This window comes from Equus quagga, chromosome 1, assembly GCF_021613505.1.
Source record: "Equus quagga isolate Etosha38 chromosome 1, UCLA_HA_Equagga_1.0, whole genome shotgun sequence".
Lineage (NCBI taxonomy): Eukaryota > Metazoa > Chordata > Mammalia > Perissodactyla > Equidae > Equus > Equus quagga.
The window spans coordinates 84930074-84948339 of NC_060267.1; the positions used below are offsets into that span (position 1 = coordinate 84930074).

The window sequence follows — 18266 nt, forward strand, 5'->3', positions numbered from 1 at the left end:
AGAAATGGCATCTCAGAACTATAGCGTAGTGTCAAATACAGGAACGATGTAATTCCTCTTCTATGTCTGTGCTATTTCTGCAGTATTCAGATTGCGTGAGATTTTCTTTATTTTTCTCTTGAAAAACTGAATTTTAAGTTTTCTTGTTATTTTGGTCATCTTAATATTGGCCATTATCTGTTGAATTGTGAGAGAAAATTAATGCTGAATATTTAGGTTTCCAGCGAGAATTTGTGCAGCTGAATTATGATTCCTCAGTTGCCGTGCACTGATAACACACTTTCATTCTTTAACATTGCTCTTTGTTCCTTGGGAAAATGCTACAAGAAAACAGGAATTTCCCCTCAGCATTAGCCCTTTGGCAGTATGTTTCAGTCTAATTCCTGGCTGGCACTCTCTCCGGGTTACTACCACTTCTTACTAGCTGTCTAAATTCTGTTCATCTACAAGAAGGGGGATTCCAGACAGACGAGGAAACAGCTTTCAAACACTGCACTGCAGGCATGTTAAGTTATCCCCCCACTGTGCAGTCTGGAAATCGGGGAGCACCTCTATGGCGATGAATTCTAATAAGCTGCTAAAGATGCCCGAGTATGTGCGCACACAGGCATTTTCTTTCCCCTCCCCCGCTTCTTCCTTTTCCCAAGCCCCCTCTTCTCCCTTTTCCCCTCCTACTCCTTTATCCCCTCCCTCTGTGTCTCAGTGCTGCGGTAAACGGGGCTGAGGCACATTCCTGCTTTACAAGGCTTTCTGTTAAGGATGTTTTGTGGCTTTTGTTTGGATTACAGCTTGCAGACTTACAGGTAACACTCTGAGATTAAGCTAGACAGATAAATTGTGTTGAAATGTTTTCAAAAAGGCAAAATATTACATTGGAATCAATGAAGAAAATAAGTTATCTTAGCTAATTTTATTAGTGGTAATTATAGTAAAATATTTTGAGAAATGCTATCAGCCGATTCCTTTTCTCCCCCAGAAGGCTCAAATGAAAGGAAATGGGGGTAGATTGATCTGCGATTGATTTTGTTTTATGTTGATCATGAAAGCTTGCTGTGGTGTGCCTCCTCTGTAGAGTAAGGATCAGTTATGTGGGGTGCTACTGAGAGTAGCCATGAATAGTTGTACTGGGTGGGGTGGGATGGAGTTGGGGGGAGAGCCTGAGCTAGCCAGGTTCTTTGATTAGGGCATTGGATGCAAATGTAAAATGCTTTCTCCTTTTCTTCTATCAGCTGTTCAGAGGAGCCTCATTACAACTCCTGCTGAAGCTCCTAGTCTTCTTCCCTTCTCTTCTGCCCCTACCCCCTACCCTCATTGGCCTGAAGACATTGTACCCAGAGTTTGCCTTACTCCCCTGGTGCTATGTGTATGGTAAACCTGGTACTATGGCCTCATCTGGGACTGGCCAGATAACTGCTGCTGGCTCTCCCTATTCCAAGGATTTAAAGGGGAATGGCACTGCAGGCAATGCACCAGAGCAGCAGCATCGGGAGCTTGGGGACTAAGGCTCCTCTGGCATTATTACAAACACACAGAGCTGACCGCAATGACAGCAGCTGCTCCTTTGAACTGTTGGCAGCAGTCAAGCGGCAGCATGAAGTGAGAGATCACTCCTGAGCTCAAGATGAACTCCACCTTGGATGGTAATCAGAGCAGCCGCCCTTTTTGCCTCTTGGCATTTGGCTATTTGGAAACTGTCAATTTTTGCCTTTTGGAAGTGTTGATTATTGTCTTTCTAACTGTATTGATTATTTCTGGCAACATCATTGTGATTTTTGTATTTCACTGTGCACCTTTGTTGAACCACCACACTACAAGTTATTTTATTCAGACTATGGCGTATGCTGACCTCTTGGTTGGGGTAAGCTGCCTGGTCCCTTCTTTATCTCTCCTCCACTACCCCCTTCCAGTAGAGGAGTCCTTGACTTGCCAGGTATTTGGTTTTGTAGTATCGGTTCTGAAGAGTGTCTCCATGGCCTCTCTGGCCTGTATCAGCATCGATAGATATATTGCCATCACTAAACCTTTAACCTATAATACTGTGGTTACACCCTGGAGACTACGCCTGTGTATTTTCCTGATTTGGCTGTACTCCACCCTGGTCTTCCTGCCTTCCTTTTTCGACTGGGGCAAACCTGGATATCATGGAGATGTGTTTCACTGGTGTGCGGAGTCCTGGCACACCGACCCCTACTTCACCCTGTTCATCGTGATGATGTTATATGCCCCAGCAGCCCTCATTGTGTGCTTCACCTATTTCAACATCTTCCGAATCTGCCAACAGCACACAAAGGAAATCAGCGAAAGGCAAGCCCGCTTCAGCAGCCAGAGTGGGGAGACTGGGGAGGTGCAGGCCTGTCCTGATAAGCGCTATGCCATGGTTCTGTTCCGAATTACTAGTGTATTTTACATCCTCTGGTTGCCGTACATCATCTACTTCTTGTTGGAGAGCTCTACTGGCCGCAGCAACCGCTTCGCATCCTTCTTGACGACCTGGCTTGCGATTAGTAACAGTTTCTGCAACTGTGTCATTTATAGTCTCTCCAACAGCGTCTTCCAAAGGGGACTGAAGCGCCTGTCAGGGGCCATGTGTACTTCTTGTGCAAGTCAGACCATAGCTAAGGACCCTTACACAGTTAGGAACAAAGGCCCCCTTAATGGATGCCATGTCTGAAGTGGTTCAGATATTGGGTCACTGTGTGTGGAGGGTGTGTGTGTGTGTCTTTCCTTTTTATCTCTTTGTATTCTGAGTTCAGTAGGAAATCTGGGACAAAATAATTTGACTCTAAGCAATAGCAAACAAATGATCCATCCAAAATACCTTCTAAGTTTGCAGAAATGATTTTTTAAAAAGTACTTTGAATCAGGACCATGAAGATAAATTGCTGTTGGTTCCAATTTTTGTAATGTCATAGAAAATGACTACAGTTCTCAGATTTAAAATGAATAAAGCCATATCTAACACCTCTCTGCAGCTGGCATGACTGAACCTAGGTGTGAAAAGCGTCAGCATTTTAAAAAGTCATCATTTTCTTCTTGCTTTTCTGGGTTCTTTCCAGCTGTTTGGGCTTCATATGCAATTGATTTCTTTTAACAGGGAGTGTTAAAATACAGTGATGAATTAACAGAGTTTTTAAATTTTATTTTTGTGTGCCAAAGTATGACTATATTGCAGATTGCAGCACTGTCATTTAAAAAGCCAAATGTTTTGTCTTATCTCTTGAGAGAATTCTCAATACAGTGAATAATGTGAACACTTAGACATTAATTTTAGAATTTTGCAATGAACCATGAAGCAAAAATGCAGTAAATCATGCAATTTATGAAAAACTGGGCTGCTTTTTGTGCCATACTTTACGGAGATCTGAAGAAATGTGTGCATAGGAAGTGATTGTGTTGCAGTATTTTTGCCCATGCCTTTTGCCCACACATGCATGTATTTAGTTAGATTTTTCTTTTATAGCAAAACGTGTTTGAGTAAGTTGAAAAATAATTAAATGATAGGCTGTTGGCTGCCATTTTTATGATGAAAATATTTAAAAATATGTCTTGAGTCTTCTCTCTTTTTATCCAGAGACTTCTGAAATAGAGAATATCAGGGAGAAAGTTGCCCTAAGCAACTAAGTCGTGAATTATGCACTTAACTAGCTCGTTTTCAAAATAGAAGGGGGTTAATTGAAATTAAATTTGTGGTTAAATGGAATCAACTAATAAAGTAGCAACTAATTCTTTTTAAAAGTGTTCAGGAACCCACATTTGAATGAGAGAAGGAGAAATTCTGTTTAATCTAATCAGCAGTCTCTCTTACTGCTATTCTCCTTCTGGAAAAAAATCCTTTGGGATACAGTTCTTTCCATACTAATCTTTTTTTAGGCCAAAATACTTGCAAAATCTGTAGCATTTTATTATTGTTATTCTGTAGAATTATTAATTGAGAGTACTCTAATTTGTTCTTAAAAGTGATTATCTTTAAGAGCAAGAGATTTATTTTTCTGAAAAAAGAGGAGGATTTCCCAGCAGCTCCAGGCATGAGAGTATTTCCTCTACTTTTTTACTGGTTCTAATGTTTTGGAAGTCTTTAGGGGACTTACGTGATCTCTGCCTTTGGCTAGATGTTGTAATCTGAATGCGACAATGGTGTTCAGTGAGTTGGAAGATGGAAGAAACCCAAGGGACATGGGTAAAAGTAGATTTTGAATCCAAGAAAGGACATGGATATTTATAAAACAGGCAGACATGCTTTGGTTTTTGGTCATGATATTAGAAAACCTCCTACCCCCTTTTACAATAAAATTCTTAGGATTTTGGGTTTTAGATATCGGTTTGATGTCACCCTCAAATGTGTTCATTTAAACTTTTAAGTAAATAAGTATTATATAAACATTCAAACTTCAGATTCTGAGTTCTTCCCAAAAGCTTGCTTGCTCTTTACATTTAGTGTTAGAAAATTTGATTCTAAGCTGTTTTAAAATTTAGAACTCATATTGAAATTGCAAGTTATGTTAGCAGTGGCTTTGTTAAATTGCCATTTGAAGTGGAAAACCTTTTCTGTTGGATTCTGAAAAATAGTTATACATATTTCCCCTTTATGTAAGTGGCACTGATCTAAAAAATCAAAATTTCTTTTCTTTCATGTATATTGGAGAATGTAATCTGTTCACATTTGCAGTTTGCTTGTGAATTTTCAATTTAGCAAATATGGAAATCTTTAAAGACTTAATTTTTATTAAAAAACTGATGTTTAAATCAGTAGATTTTACTTGGGGGCTGAGCCCTTTAAATTTTTCCTCCAATAGGGTTTTATCTTGTAAGAATGGAAAAGAGAAAATATCTGTTTAATTATCTAGAAATGGTTAATCAAGCTGGTCTTTTAGTGACTGGAAAGACAACTCTTTTAATAAGCTTTTGTTAATAGATTTTTAAGTTTTTGTCCTAATACCAAATTTAGATGTTATTATAGGTATTTTTTTCACATGAGAATCTTTATCAGTATCGCAGCGTAAAACTAAAGTAGAAACTAAGTAGATACAATAATTTTAAAGAAAAATAAAGCTCCCACAACTGATACTTGCTTAATATCGGATGTCTTTCCAGTTTAGCTTATCTTCATTGGACCTTATAAACTCTGTTTCTTTCAGGTATCAATTTTATTCTCACATTCATTGTCTCTAGTGCTTTTCTTGTTTTTATTTTTGTGTGTGTGTTGGGGAGAGGGTACACTCTTGGATGCAATCATACAATCTTATGTGGCTAGGGGCAGTTTCTATGTGATACATTTGGAGAGTTTGTATTTAAGTAGCCTTATTTAATGCAACATTTGATGACGTTTGATTTAAATACCAATCTGACTAGTTCAGAATGAGTAAAAAGTGTATTTTTAGACTCAATTACCTTGGGCTTTGGCAAGACAGCACATTTAACTTTATATGGTATATGACTGATACAAGAGGAAGCACAGCTTTTGGTAATTGTGTTGAAATTATTTCATAGTAAATTTTAAAATAAGACTATTCTAATTGTTATATTTGTGAATTAGTTCTGTGTTCTTATAAAATGATGTCAATGAAGGTGTGTGGTTTTTTTCCTTCTTAGAGTGGAAAAGCAGTTACAAAAGGACAGTGCTCCACTTTAATGAAAGACCAATCTTACACCAGAATGGATATTTGAATTTTTCATGGACCTGTTGACTCTCTCTAAATTCCATTTTGGAAAGGGTTTTCTTTAAGTTTTATTTCTGGATAAGTTCCTTTCTCAGCCTATTATAGTGGCTTTTCCTTTTTACTTGAACAATGGTCTCAGTATTTTAAGGATTGGGAAAACTTGAATTTTTGTACTATAAATGCATTATCCACCTCTTTGAACTTGAAAATGAAGCAACAGGGTTACAGGCTCCCAGACAGTAGAGTGATTTCTGGGAGAGTCAGATTTGATTGAAAAATCTGCACAGTAGCTTTGTAGGAAATGTTTTAATTTCACTGACTGTGTTTTTGTATCATAAAAGATTTGTGAAATAAATTATTGGCAAACCAGAATTTATTGTTATATGATCAGATTTGGGGAAGTTTAAGGATGGGAGAATAGTGGCACCATGAGACTTTTTTAAATTCGTCGTAAGTCATTCCATATGTTCATTTTTGCACAATTTTTCTGTTTCAGGTTGAAGAAAAATTAAATATTCATATTAAATGTACATTTTATTAATATATTTTTCAGACCCTGGGAATATTCTAGACATTTCTTATGACTGTAAACGAGTCGTTTGGCTTTTCTTCAAAGTTTGGGTGACAAAAGGGCATCATGATACGATTAAAATGAACTTTGAAATTAGAATCAAAACATCTATGTTACTGTTACTAATTAACTAGTTTCATAAGGGCAAGTTGCTTCTCTAAGCACTTAATTTCTTCTATAAAAGGAGATAATAATCACTTCATCCCTCATAGGGTTACTTTGAGGATTGAATTAGATTGTGGATGTAAAAGTACTTTGTAAAATGTAAAGTGCTTTGCAAATAAAAATGATTATTGTTATTTGTTTCTGCCATGGTTTTACATCTGAGGAGATTGTGCATGATGATGTGGTGGTCCCCTGTGTTAAGATCTTTGAAGCTCAATGCTTTGTGACTATTCCAGGCTGCTTAGCAATCCCAAATTTGAGAAGAGAGGCATGATAAATCCTCACCTTTCTAAAATGACAGTAGCTTTAAATTCTACCTAAAACTGTTTTCATTTACTTCCTGTACTTGTCTGCAAAGTCTCTGAAAGCGGGAACAGTGTCTCTTCATATCTTTATTCCCAAAATCTAATATAGGACCTGGCTCAGAGCAGAAGTTTTAATAAATTTTATAGAATCCGTGAATGACCCTTTCTAATTATTACTTTTAGTTGTTATAGAGCAGTGATGTTCAAAAGGTAGTCCAGAGGCCATAAGCAATTTTGCCTTTGGTGAAGGCCATTCTAGACTCTAAATAATAAGTAATATCTCTTAGTACCAAGAAACTAGTGTGGGAATGTGCCTGCTCTATAAGCTAGGTCACTTTGCTCCTGGAAGCCCTGTAGCCTTGTCCCAGGGAACTTCAGGCAGTGCTATCAAACTGCCACTTTCTCACAGCATGGATAAGAAATATGTAGTTGGATCACACCTTCTTGGCTCTGGATCCAGGTAAGGTAGGCTGTAAAAATCAGTCAAAGAGGAGCTGTAGAATAGGTTGGTGAAAGAAACTGTTCTAACTCTATGGTTTTGCTTTGTCTCCCTTTCACTCTTTACCAGTTTTCTAGCTCTGTCTTCCCTTTCCTTTCTCTTCTTAGCACACTATTGGTCATGTATTCAGAGGGAAGTGCTTCAAATGATGCTGCTAAAAGGTGTGGAAAATTGTATTATGCAATAGTGTTGGCCTTTAGGGAAAGTTTCAGAAGCAATCGAGAAGCATTTATGCAGCAAGCTCTGCCTATATGCCAGTAGGATAGCTAGCTGGCCTCAGGATATAAAGAAGGATCACACGATTCCTTTCTTGTAGAACTTTATAGTTTTTAGATGTTTCATGTGGAAAAATTCTGTGATTATCTGTCCTTCAAAAAACCTCACAAAGGGACTTTTTCTGGAGGAATTTACCAAGGCCTACTGGTGGGACAGTTGGCACACCGTGGATCTGTTTCTTGGGGTAAGTTCACATGATGCCTGTGTATAAAATCATAATGTCAGTTTATTAGTTTAAAATAAAAAAAAGATGTTGGCAGTGAGGAGCAGTCTTTCCATATTGGTAGATCTTCACGGGAAGCCAAACATTATTCAGAATGGTGCTTGGTGAGGATGGAATCTCAGAATATGGTTCTATAATGTGAACATTTATTGGTAGCAGACTAAGCCTGATGTCTTGTCTCAGCAATCAGGAAACCTGGTCATTGAGATCGTAATAAAAGTTGGAATCATCTCTGCTTCCAATACTGACCGACATATCTTCTAATTGACATATTATTTCTTTAGTTAACTTCTTTTGTTACTTGTCTTTTAGTAAGGTTCCTTGCAAGTCTTAGTAGTCTTGCAAGCCTGCTATTTATTCTTTCTTTTTGAGGTGGTTTTATGTCACTTGTCTTATCCTTTACCATAATATATGGTTTTATGATTTAATGTTCAGAGGGTGGCCTTATTTATGATAGTTTTGGGGGAGCAACTCATCTTGGCTTTCATGTAGCACCTATATACTGTCTAGTTAGAAAAGCAAGATATATGAAACAACCTATAAAAATTAACAACATAAGGCAGATAATAGGCATTGAAACATTAAGTATATAGAATGTCAGATCATGTCTGGCAACAGAGATGGGGATGGACATTTGAGCTGGAAAAGACCTTAGAGATCATTTAATCTGATTCTCTCTTTTCCAAACAGGAAACCAGTATAGTGGCTACACATCTATGTATGATAATACCCAGACTTCCTACTTGCTAATCCATTGCCCTTTTCTGTTAAACCATGTTACTTTTGCAGTGGAGTTAGAGTTGAGCTTCACTCAGCTGGGCCCTGAATGAATAAGATTTAAATAGGCTGAAATGGGGTGTGTGCGTGTGTGTGTAATTCTAGATATTGGAAGCATTATGGGCAACAATATAAATGTTAATTGAGGCTGCTTATGTTTGAGGAGAATTTTATAAACTTTGATTTAATCCTCCCAACATGTATGAGCTGGTGACTATTATTAACCCCATTATATAGGTGAGGAAACAGATTTACAGTTGTCAGAGTCACACAGTTAATAAATAGAAGATCTACCATTCCAACCCAGTTCTTTCTGACTCCAAAGCCTACATTCTTGCCTCATTTAATTCTCACAGAAACATACCAGGTAGTTATTTTTATTATTCCTATTTTACATGTGAGAAAACTTAGAGAGATTAAGAAACTAATCAATATATAAGCTAACTCCTAGACTTGAAAAACATCATAAACTTCCTGCTAAATATAGCAGATTGAATATGGATATTTATTTCTGTTAACTCCACTGAAAAGAATAGCAAAGATATAATACATATGGACGAATAGAAGAGGAGCAGAGACTATAGCAGATGAATGAAGCCAACAAAATTTTGGAATATAGAAATCCAGTGGACAAGTGGTAACTGACTCAGCAGCATTGACAAAGCTGAATCCTAAAGTTAAGAGGGGAGGAGCAAAAAGAAGCAAGCTGATTTGCCCGTAGAACCCAGTAAATACTTGGGAATTAGATTCCTGAGATACCTGTATGAAGCTGAACACCTGAAAACTGAAGAATTGTTAGAAAGTTTATATAAGGAACATTTAGATGCCATCACCACCTGCCTCCTGCACTCCTCCACTCCCACTGTCTTGATCTCACTCCCAAGCTGGCCCAAGCAGGCAACTGGTTTTTCACCATCCTAGCAGAAGATGGAAGATTTACTCTTTGGAGAGGTTGAACCGCAGACATAACTGGATGCCAGGCATAGCTGAGGATGGGACTAAGATGCCTTGTTGAAAACTGAGTGTCAAGAGAAAGGCCACATGTTAAATAATCAGTCTCCTTGATAATCAGTCTCTTCACTCCCAGAATGCTCTCAGTCAACCTTAAACCTTCTAAGCAGGAGATGAGAGGAATCCAGTCTGGGGACTGTATTTGAGGGCTCATGTTCCCACCTCATCAGTCAACAAATTCCACCTATGAATACAGAGCTTCCAATTAGTTTTTTACTCCTTCTCCTTTAATATTAACAGTCAGCCAAAGATCACTGGTCTTTTGAGAAAGTCTTCTCACAAATAATACAGAGCCCAGAACAAAAGAAATCAGAGGAAACAGAGACAATGCAAGTCACAGAAGAAAAGTTAAAAAAACCCAACACTGTAACTAATATTTTCAAAGAAGATTTTGCATCCATTAAAGGAGAATAGGATGCCATAAAAAAACAAAAAAAGACTAAGAGCTTTTGAAATTTAAAGTTTAATCTGAATTTTTAAAAATCAGGAAAGTTGGAAGATAAAATTGAAGTAGGCTGAATAGTGAAACAAAAGACAATAAAGTAGATAAAAGCAATACAATTAAAGCCTCAATCAGCGAGGCCCAATTTCTAACGTGATTTTCAGAAACAGAATAGGGAAAAAGAAAGGATGAAGTTCTCAAATATCACAAGAAAAATTTCCAGAACTGAAGAATTTGAGTTTCTATAATGAAAAAGACTAGCTTAATGTAATAAAAAGACTTCATGACAGTAGATCATTATAAAATTTCAGAACACTAGGGATAAAGAAAAATCCTAAAAGCTTCTTGGCCTAGAGTAGGGATGGGAGAGTGGAAACATAGTAAGTACCGAGTTCTGAATAGCATTGGACTTTATGCCTCATTGAAGCAAGAAGATAATGGGAAATCACTCAAAAATTTTGAGAAGTGATTTTTAATCTAGAATTTTATGCCCCGTCAAAAAAAAATATTTACCCTCTTCAAGTATTAGAGTAAAATAAACCCATTTTGAGATAAGCAGGGTCTCAAAATATTTACCTGCCTTACATACTTGCTCAGGAAGTTATTGAAGGATATGCTTCCCCAGAATGAAGGATGAAATCAAGAAAGGGGAAGATAGAGAACTCAGGAAACAGAAGCTCCAATGCAGGAGAGAAGTGAAAAGAATTCCTGTGGTGATGGGGAAGGAAAACCCTAGGAAGACAGACGTGCAGCAGACCCAGAAAGCACCTAGTTCAAATTGGAGCAGAAGGAAGGAGAGCACTAGTAGGTATATCTTTAGAAAAAAAATAATTGATGGGAATCAACAATTCTGTCAGGTTTGTAGGGGAAGAATTGGTGATAGATACATAGAATACTGAGGGAAAGAAAAAATTAGGCAATTAGTAACTTCAGAAAAAATAGGAAATTAAGAAAGGAAATCTAATCGTCATATACTCTGATTCAGTTACAAACAATATGGATTTAACCAAAAATTGTGGCAAAATTATGTTGAAAGTCATGATGAGGGGAATTTAAGTACATGTGGAGGGTGGGTGGGGTTGGGAACTGTAATGAAGCTACAGTATCATCTTCCATGCTAGAAAGTCTGAAAAAAAACCAGAAAATGACAATGTAAGCATTTTGTTCAGAAATATGAAGAAAAATAGCTAAAGAAAAAAAAAGATGAAAATGGTTGCCTTGGGGGAGCAGGGAGCAGAGTGGGGGGAGTGAGCAGTCTGCTGTCTTTCATTGTAAGCTGTGGACTGTTTGACCTTTACAGCTATGTAGGTGTATTATTTTTTATGAAAAGCATAGACCACACTTAGGAAAAGGCAAATAAATTTTAGCAGAAGTGGAGGGAAACCAGGAATCACAGATTTAGAGCATGTTACTAAGTAGAGAGTGAGGGCATGATCACACTGCACAGAGAAGTTTTCTATTCATATCATTTCATCCCCTGGGGACGACAGGCAAAGAGGATATTATCCCTCTTACAATTGTGGAAACTGAGTTTGAGTCTGTAAGACCTTTTTTATTCCTAATCTGCCACATCACTATGCCTCATAGGGATCTGTTTGGATTTTTTAGATTTTTTTAATTTGGGTTTTTACCAAGAGAAGACAGCAGACACTGGAAAACATTTTTCTTTGACATCGTGGGAAAAAAATACATGAAAGCAAACAAGTGTGTGTGTGTGTGTGTTTGTGTGTAGTGAGTATGTGTGTACTGGCATACAAGTATCTATAATACAAGACCTGGCATTATGAGATCACGAGAAGAAGGCAAAGTACAGTTTGGTATCCACAGGAAGGAGATGTGTGTTAGATGGTTTTCCTTGCAGGGTAGTATATGAGATAGCCTAGGCCCTGGGTAGAGTAGAATTTCTACAGTCGTCTCTCTCCCTGACCTCTAGAATGAGAGTGACATAAAGTGGCCAGCTGCACAGGATTAAAGGAACCCAAAGAATCAATAGACAAAAAACCCTAATAAAGTGACCTACAATTATCAAACAATAATATGACATAAGAAAGCCCTTTGCAAAGTAAAAAGCATATCATTATGTTAAATTACCATGACTGTAGTCACTTAATGAAAGATTTATTGGCGTGTTACCAAAAGATTTTATTGGTTTTGATCAAAATACAAAAGTAAGAATCTTTTCACAGTAAAATTTTAAATTCTTTGTCAGCTTTCAACAAAAACTTGTTGAATTGAACTAAGACAATATTTTGAGGAAGAATGCAAAAGTTATAGCATTAAACAGTATGCTTCATTTCTGAAGTTTCTTCCAGAAAGACTGGGAAACCCCCACTGTAAGCCATTTATTTATAGCTGGACCAAAAAAATTAAAAAGGACATTTGTGTGGCTCTGTCTTCTTTGGACCCTGGGGAGCAGAATCTGACTCAAAAGCCTTTTTCATTTTTAAAAGTTCTCCTTCTTCATGACATGGTATTTGTAGGAATTGAAAACATTGCTACTTAGGTTATGTTATCATGTGTTTGTTAACATCGTTGTACTGAGGATGTGCATTGCAGCCTACAGAGCACTGAAATAAAGTTAAAACAAAATTTAGATGCTAGTTCTGGCACTTTATTAGATAATCTTGATCTGAACTTCACAAGGCTAGTCATCTTTAAGTGAAGATGACAACAACATTATAGGAGTTGGTTCAAGCTCAGATGCATGTTACATTAATGGCAAAGCTCTTTACATTGTTACGGCATTACTTTATACTCTTGGACCACTTTTTTTTTTCTTCTGAGATAAAGAGAAAGGTAGTGAAAAGAGTATGGATTTTGGAGTCTCTGGCGCTTGGTTTTCTACTCTGTAAAATGGAATCATACCCCCTCAGAATTATTGTGAAAATTAGATATTATCATGTTTGTGTTTTGTTTTGTTCTTTTGAGGAAGATTTGCCCTGAGCTAACTACTGCCAGTCCTCCTCTTTTTTGCTGAGGAAGCCTGGCCCTGAGCTAGCCATCCATGCTCATCTTCCTCTACTTTATACGTGGGATGCCTACCACAGCATGGCGTGCCAAGCGGTGCCATGTCTGTACCCAGGATCCAAACCAGCGAACCCTGGGCCGCCGAAGTGGAATGTGTGAACTTAACCACTGTGCCATCGGGCTGGCCCCTGATACTATCATGTTTTAAAGTATATAGAATTGTGCCTGGTGGCACCATAGAAGCTCTGTCAAAGATAGCTGCTATTATTTGTTTGTTATGTACAGGTCAGAATCTCCCAGTGACTTCCAGGGCCTGCTGCAAATCAGCATATACCTTCAGAGGAAAGGCCCACAGTGAAGGTGGAGCGACTTAGTGGGCTTCCTTCTCTCAGGGATCATAAACCTCTCAAGTCCTGCCTTGATGGTTTGCTCCATCAAGATACTGATGTATTGTGTATTTTGTCCTGCTTTTGTAGTATGTTCTTCAGGAGGATTCGACCTATACAAATCTCAGACATTAAGTTACATATATTTAGATGTACTTCATCAGGGAACAAGTCGTTGGAGCCTATAGTAAGAGCTTTGATAGGTTAAAGGTAGAAAGGAAATTTGGGACTGAAGTGATAAAGAGGTATCACTTTAATTGAGGTTTGTCAACGAGTTGTATTAGGAAAAAAAATTGTGGCAAAGGGTGTTTTAAGCTTCAAAGGCCTGATGAAGAGGGGCCATTCATATACTTAAGGAATAAAGAGACCATGTAATATATAGTGATTAAAAGTATGTGCTTGAGAGGCAGGCAGACCTGGGTATGAATCCTAGTCCTGCTGCTTACTAGCTGTGAAACCTGGGAAAGGTACATAATGAATCCCTCTTAGTCTCTGTAGTCTTAACTGATAGCACTATTTTACCCAAGTATTGTAAGGATTAAACGAGCTGATACACGTGAAGCTCTTACCACAGTGCTTGGCACTCAGCAGTCAGTACGTTAGCTGGTGCTGCTATCTTCCTTGTGAATAGGGCAGCATGGATGAACCAGAGCTTTCAAGTTGAGGTGTAATGGAGAGTAAGGTCAGAAATATAAATCGAGGCTACCTGGCCTGGAATAAAGGGCTGAGGGATTTGATTCTAATTAAGAATTGGAGATGGACTTAAGATTTTTGACTAGGTGAATGACGTAAATATAGAATCCTAAAGTGATTGAGCTAGAAGATCCCTTAGAGGTCATAATCTAGACTCTTCCTTTCACATATGGAGAAAAGGAGACCCAGAGTGGTAACACAGTTAATTAGTTGCAGAACTGGGACTAGAATCCAGGCCTTAGACCACCCGTAGACTCAATCCTGCCGCCAAAATAAGTCCAAAGGATTGTTCAGCATTTGGTAAGTGCTTAGAAAATGAGAATTTCCAGCAGGTTTGCAAACAAATATTCAGATTTTGGTTTGTATTAAAATAAATAAAAATAGTCTTTCCATTGGTACTTTTTATTAAATAAATTGATTTGAACAATCTTAATTAGTTAGAAAGTTCCCTTGATCACTGGCAGTCACCTCAGAAATGTTTGTTAGGGGAAATAGAAATACATGAACTGGATAGTTCTAGAATACCTCCACTGGTATTTATAGTGTTTCTCCTTTAGTGAGGATGGAGGGTGAAGTTTTTGCTTAAGTAAAATTGAAGATCATTGCTTATCCAGTACTTTTAAAGTTGCTGTTTCCTAAGAATTTTAACTAGAAGAACATAAAAATAATTTAATTTCAGGAGGACTCTTAGTACCTATGTAGTAAGACATTATTACATAGATGCTAATAGTAGACTTTGGTTGATATTATACCTATGTGCTGATAAGTTTTAAGCTTTTAGATTAATAGAAAAAGGTCCAAGTAATTATAGCTTTATACATTAATGATGAAATAACATAAATATTTAAATATTTGTTTCTTAATAATTGTTTCTTAAAATTAGTTCTTTCATAGAAAAGTTAAAATCTTAAACATGATTTCTCTTATACATTGGGGCTCAAGGAAACATCATTTTTGCCTGAAAACTATATAAAATATAAAATTAAGTGTTGAGACCCAGAACATATACCTGTAGTCGGTGAATATGTATATGAATGCAGACTTGTTACAGAATTCTAAATACAGTTCAGCAGTTCACTGATGGAGATATTTGTGACCAGTGTCATTCAAACATGGATTCTCATTTAATGTTTGTTAACTGTTATAAGAGTAGGGAGCTCTATAGAGTTGTAAAGTCATATTTTAATGTATCTAGCCATTTTACACCTGCTAGGTATTTTTGTTATTCATTAGGCACACTTAGATCTCTGGCTGAAGATTTGTTATTTTCAGAAGAAACTAACTTTTTAAAGTAAAACTGAGTGTTTGTTAAGCATTATGAAACATTCATAAATATTTTCTTAGAAGGCATAATTTGATAGTTGTTTTTTTTTTTTGAGGAAGATTAGCCCTGAGCTAACATCTGCTGCCAATCCTTCCTCTTCTGAGGAAGACTGGCCCTGAGCTAACGTCCGTGGCTATCTTCCTCCGCTTTTTTATATGTGGGACACTTGCCACAGCATGGCTTGCCAAGCGGTGCCATGTCCGCACCCGGGATCTGAACCGACGAACCCTGGGCTGCCGAACTGGAACGTGCACATTTAACCACTGCGCCACTAGGCCGGCCCCAGAAGTCATAATTTGATTTGGTTATATGAAAATATAGCTTGAGGGATGTGGATCTTGTTCATGTGTGTGTGAGGTGTATTATCAGTGAGTGATTTTGAGAAGATTTTATTCTTAGCATATAATGCTCTTTATAAAATCTTTAAGCAAGTAGGGGCCAGCCTGATGGTGTAGTGGTTAAATTCGCATGCTCCACTTCTGCAGACTCGAGTTGACAGGTTTGGATCCCGGGTGTGGACCTACACACAACTCATCAAGCCACGCTGTGGCAGCATCCCACGTACAAAATAGAAGAAGATTGGCACAGATGTTAGCTCAGGGACAATCTTCTTCAAGCAAAAAGAGGAGGATTGGCAACAGATGTTAGCTCAGGGACAATCTCCCTCACCAAAAGAAAAAAATCTTTAAGCAAATAATATAAGGCAAACAATGCAGTCTGTATTAAGCTATACTAAGAGAGCATTTGATGTGCAGTTTTGCTCAGTAATATAAATAATACAATTAAAATAAATATTTGGAAGTCATCACAGTTATCAGAAATATTTGTTTGGAATATGACTTTGTATATAATAATTTTGTGTCTTCAAGCTTAGCTGACTCATAAATTACCTCCCCCACACCTTTTTACTCAAAACGACACTTTTTGTGTTCACTTTTGTCAGGTAACAATTCTTGAGTATTTCCTCCTCTTGGGCCATGAAGGATTACCGTGAAGGAGAATCAACAATAGCAGAGCGGGGAAAGGTTGACAGTGCAGTTAGCATTTATGCCTTATCTATACATGATTTGAAACAGTTTTGCCAAGCATTGAATAATTTTCCTGTGGGAAACTTGAGCCCTAAAAGGAAATGAGCGCAGCTAAAAGGCTGCATATCACATGGGACTTAGATTTATTTTTAGAATGGCACTATAATGCCATATTTGGATTGAAACAATGTGATAGCAGTACTTTATTTTATTAAAAGCTATCTTTTCTGAAGAAGTCATCTAATTTTCTATTATATTGTATGCTACAGATTCAACATAGTAAGTATGTAACAATTCAGCTGATATAGTACTAAAGTATATATTAAAAGTTACAGGCGCTTATTTGGCAAACATTTCTGGAGCCTGATTTCTGAGTCTGCTTTTTGTAATAAAGATTCTTTGGCAGTTCATTGATTATAGTACATAGTTGTCAGTTTGGGGTAATTTTCTTTATTGAAAGGGAAAAAGAGTAAGTAAAGATTAGTACCTTGGGGATTGGTGTAGTTATTTGACTGTCTTGAAATGGAAGAGCTCTTTACTAAATGAGGCAATGATAATAGAGAAACCCAAATGGATTATTGCCTCTGAGAAATTTTTTTTTTTTTAAAAGATAATCAGCAAAGATACTTCATACTGAGTTCTGCAGTGTTTTAGTTAGCATGGTTCATAGGTTAAAAGAAAACACTTATTGCACCATTTATATTTTATGTCAGTTTTTCTGTGCTTGATTTATCTTCATACTTTCATTTGGTTATGATAAATTATGATGTTGGTAATATACAATGGATTTCTGAATTGCATACTATCTAAAATTACAGATTCCCCACAGGGCACTAAGTCCCAACCATAGGCAAATCTGCCAAATACACATTTTGTCCCTTGGCCTCTCTCCCAAGGTTGGAAATATGCCAACATCATAAATCTCAAGTATGATGGAAAAGAACTGCCACTCATGTACAGGCCTTATGCTACCTGCTCTCCATGTAGTATCTCACGTACTTCTCATAAACTCTGCGAGGCAGGGACCGTTGCATAAATTTTACATAGGGATATTGAGGCTCAGACTAGTTAAGTGACTTGTCCAAGATCACACAATTAAAGTGGAGGAGGCAGAATTCAGAGAAAGAACTGTCTAACCCTAGAGTTAATGTTCTGTCCATTAATTTTGTGTAACCTAGGTGGAACACCTAAATTCCATCTTCTTCGTTCTTCAAAAGTCCAACCCCCGTCTTCACATAGTTGTGGCCAGATTCTGAAATGCCTTCAGTTATCTCCATGTTTGTGAAAATCTAGTTCCAGTTTGCTCTTGTGTTTGATGTATTGTAGCATGTGTTTGATGTGTTTGGAATGGAAATTTTAACACATTAATTACTGAATACCTACACAATATTTCATTTATTTAAATATGTTAAAGATCACTTTCTTGTCTTTGGTCCAGCTTTTTTTATTTTTTAGAGGAAGCCTGGCCCTGAGCTAACATCCATGCCCATCTTCCTCTACTTTATATGTGGGATGCCCACCACAACATGGCGTGCCAAGCGGTGCCATGTCCACACCCGGGGTAGGAACCGGCAAAGCCCCGGCTGCTGAGAAGTGGAACATGCGCACTTAACCGCTGTGCCACTGGGCCGGCCCCTGTTTTTATTTTTAATTTTTACAATTTTTTTTTGGAGGAAGATTAGCCCTGAACTAACATCCACTGACAATCCTCCTCTTTTTGCTGAGGAAGACTGGCCCTGAGCTAACATCTGTGCCCATCTTCCTCTACTTTATATGTAGGACGCCTGCCACAGCATGACTTGACAAGTGGTGTGTGGGTCCGCACCAGGATCCGAACCGGCGAACCCCAGGCTGTCAAATCGGAACGTATGAATTTAACTGCTGCGCCACGGGGCTGGTCCCTTTGGTCCAGCTTTTGAAGTCTTCTTTTAAGTGTTGTTAT

The 18266-nt window shown here is 37.6% G+C and overlaps 2 protein-coding genes across 5 annotated transcripts in view; both read left to right on the forward strand.

The window, feature by feature from the left end:
• The window catches only part of RABGAP1 (RAB GTPase activating protein 1), a 160099-nt gene that overhangs the window by 87263 nt on the left and 54570 nt on the right, over positions 1-18266 (forward strand). The gene's annotated exons all lie outside the window — the stretch shown is intronic.
• On the forward strand, positions 742-6464 carry GPR21 (G protein-coupled receptor 21). The gene is made up of 2 exons (XM_046684476.1): positions 742-803; positions 1230-6464. Exon 2 carries the CDS (start codon positions 1622-1624, stop codon positions 2669-2671), a length of 1050 nt encoding a protein of 349 aa, XP_046540432.1. The 5' UTR covers positions 742-803; positions 1230-1621; the 3' UTR covers positions 2672-6464.

Excerpts from the sequence above, each read along its gene's own strand:
- GPR21 (XM_046684476.1), top strand. The coding sequence starts at position 1,622 with ATGAACTCCACCTTGGATGGTAATCAGAGCAGCCGCCCTTTTTGCCTC.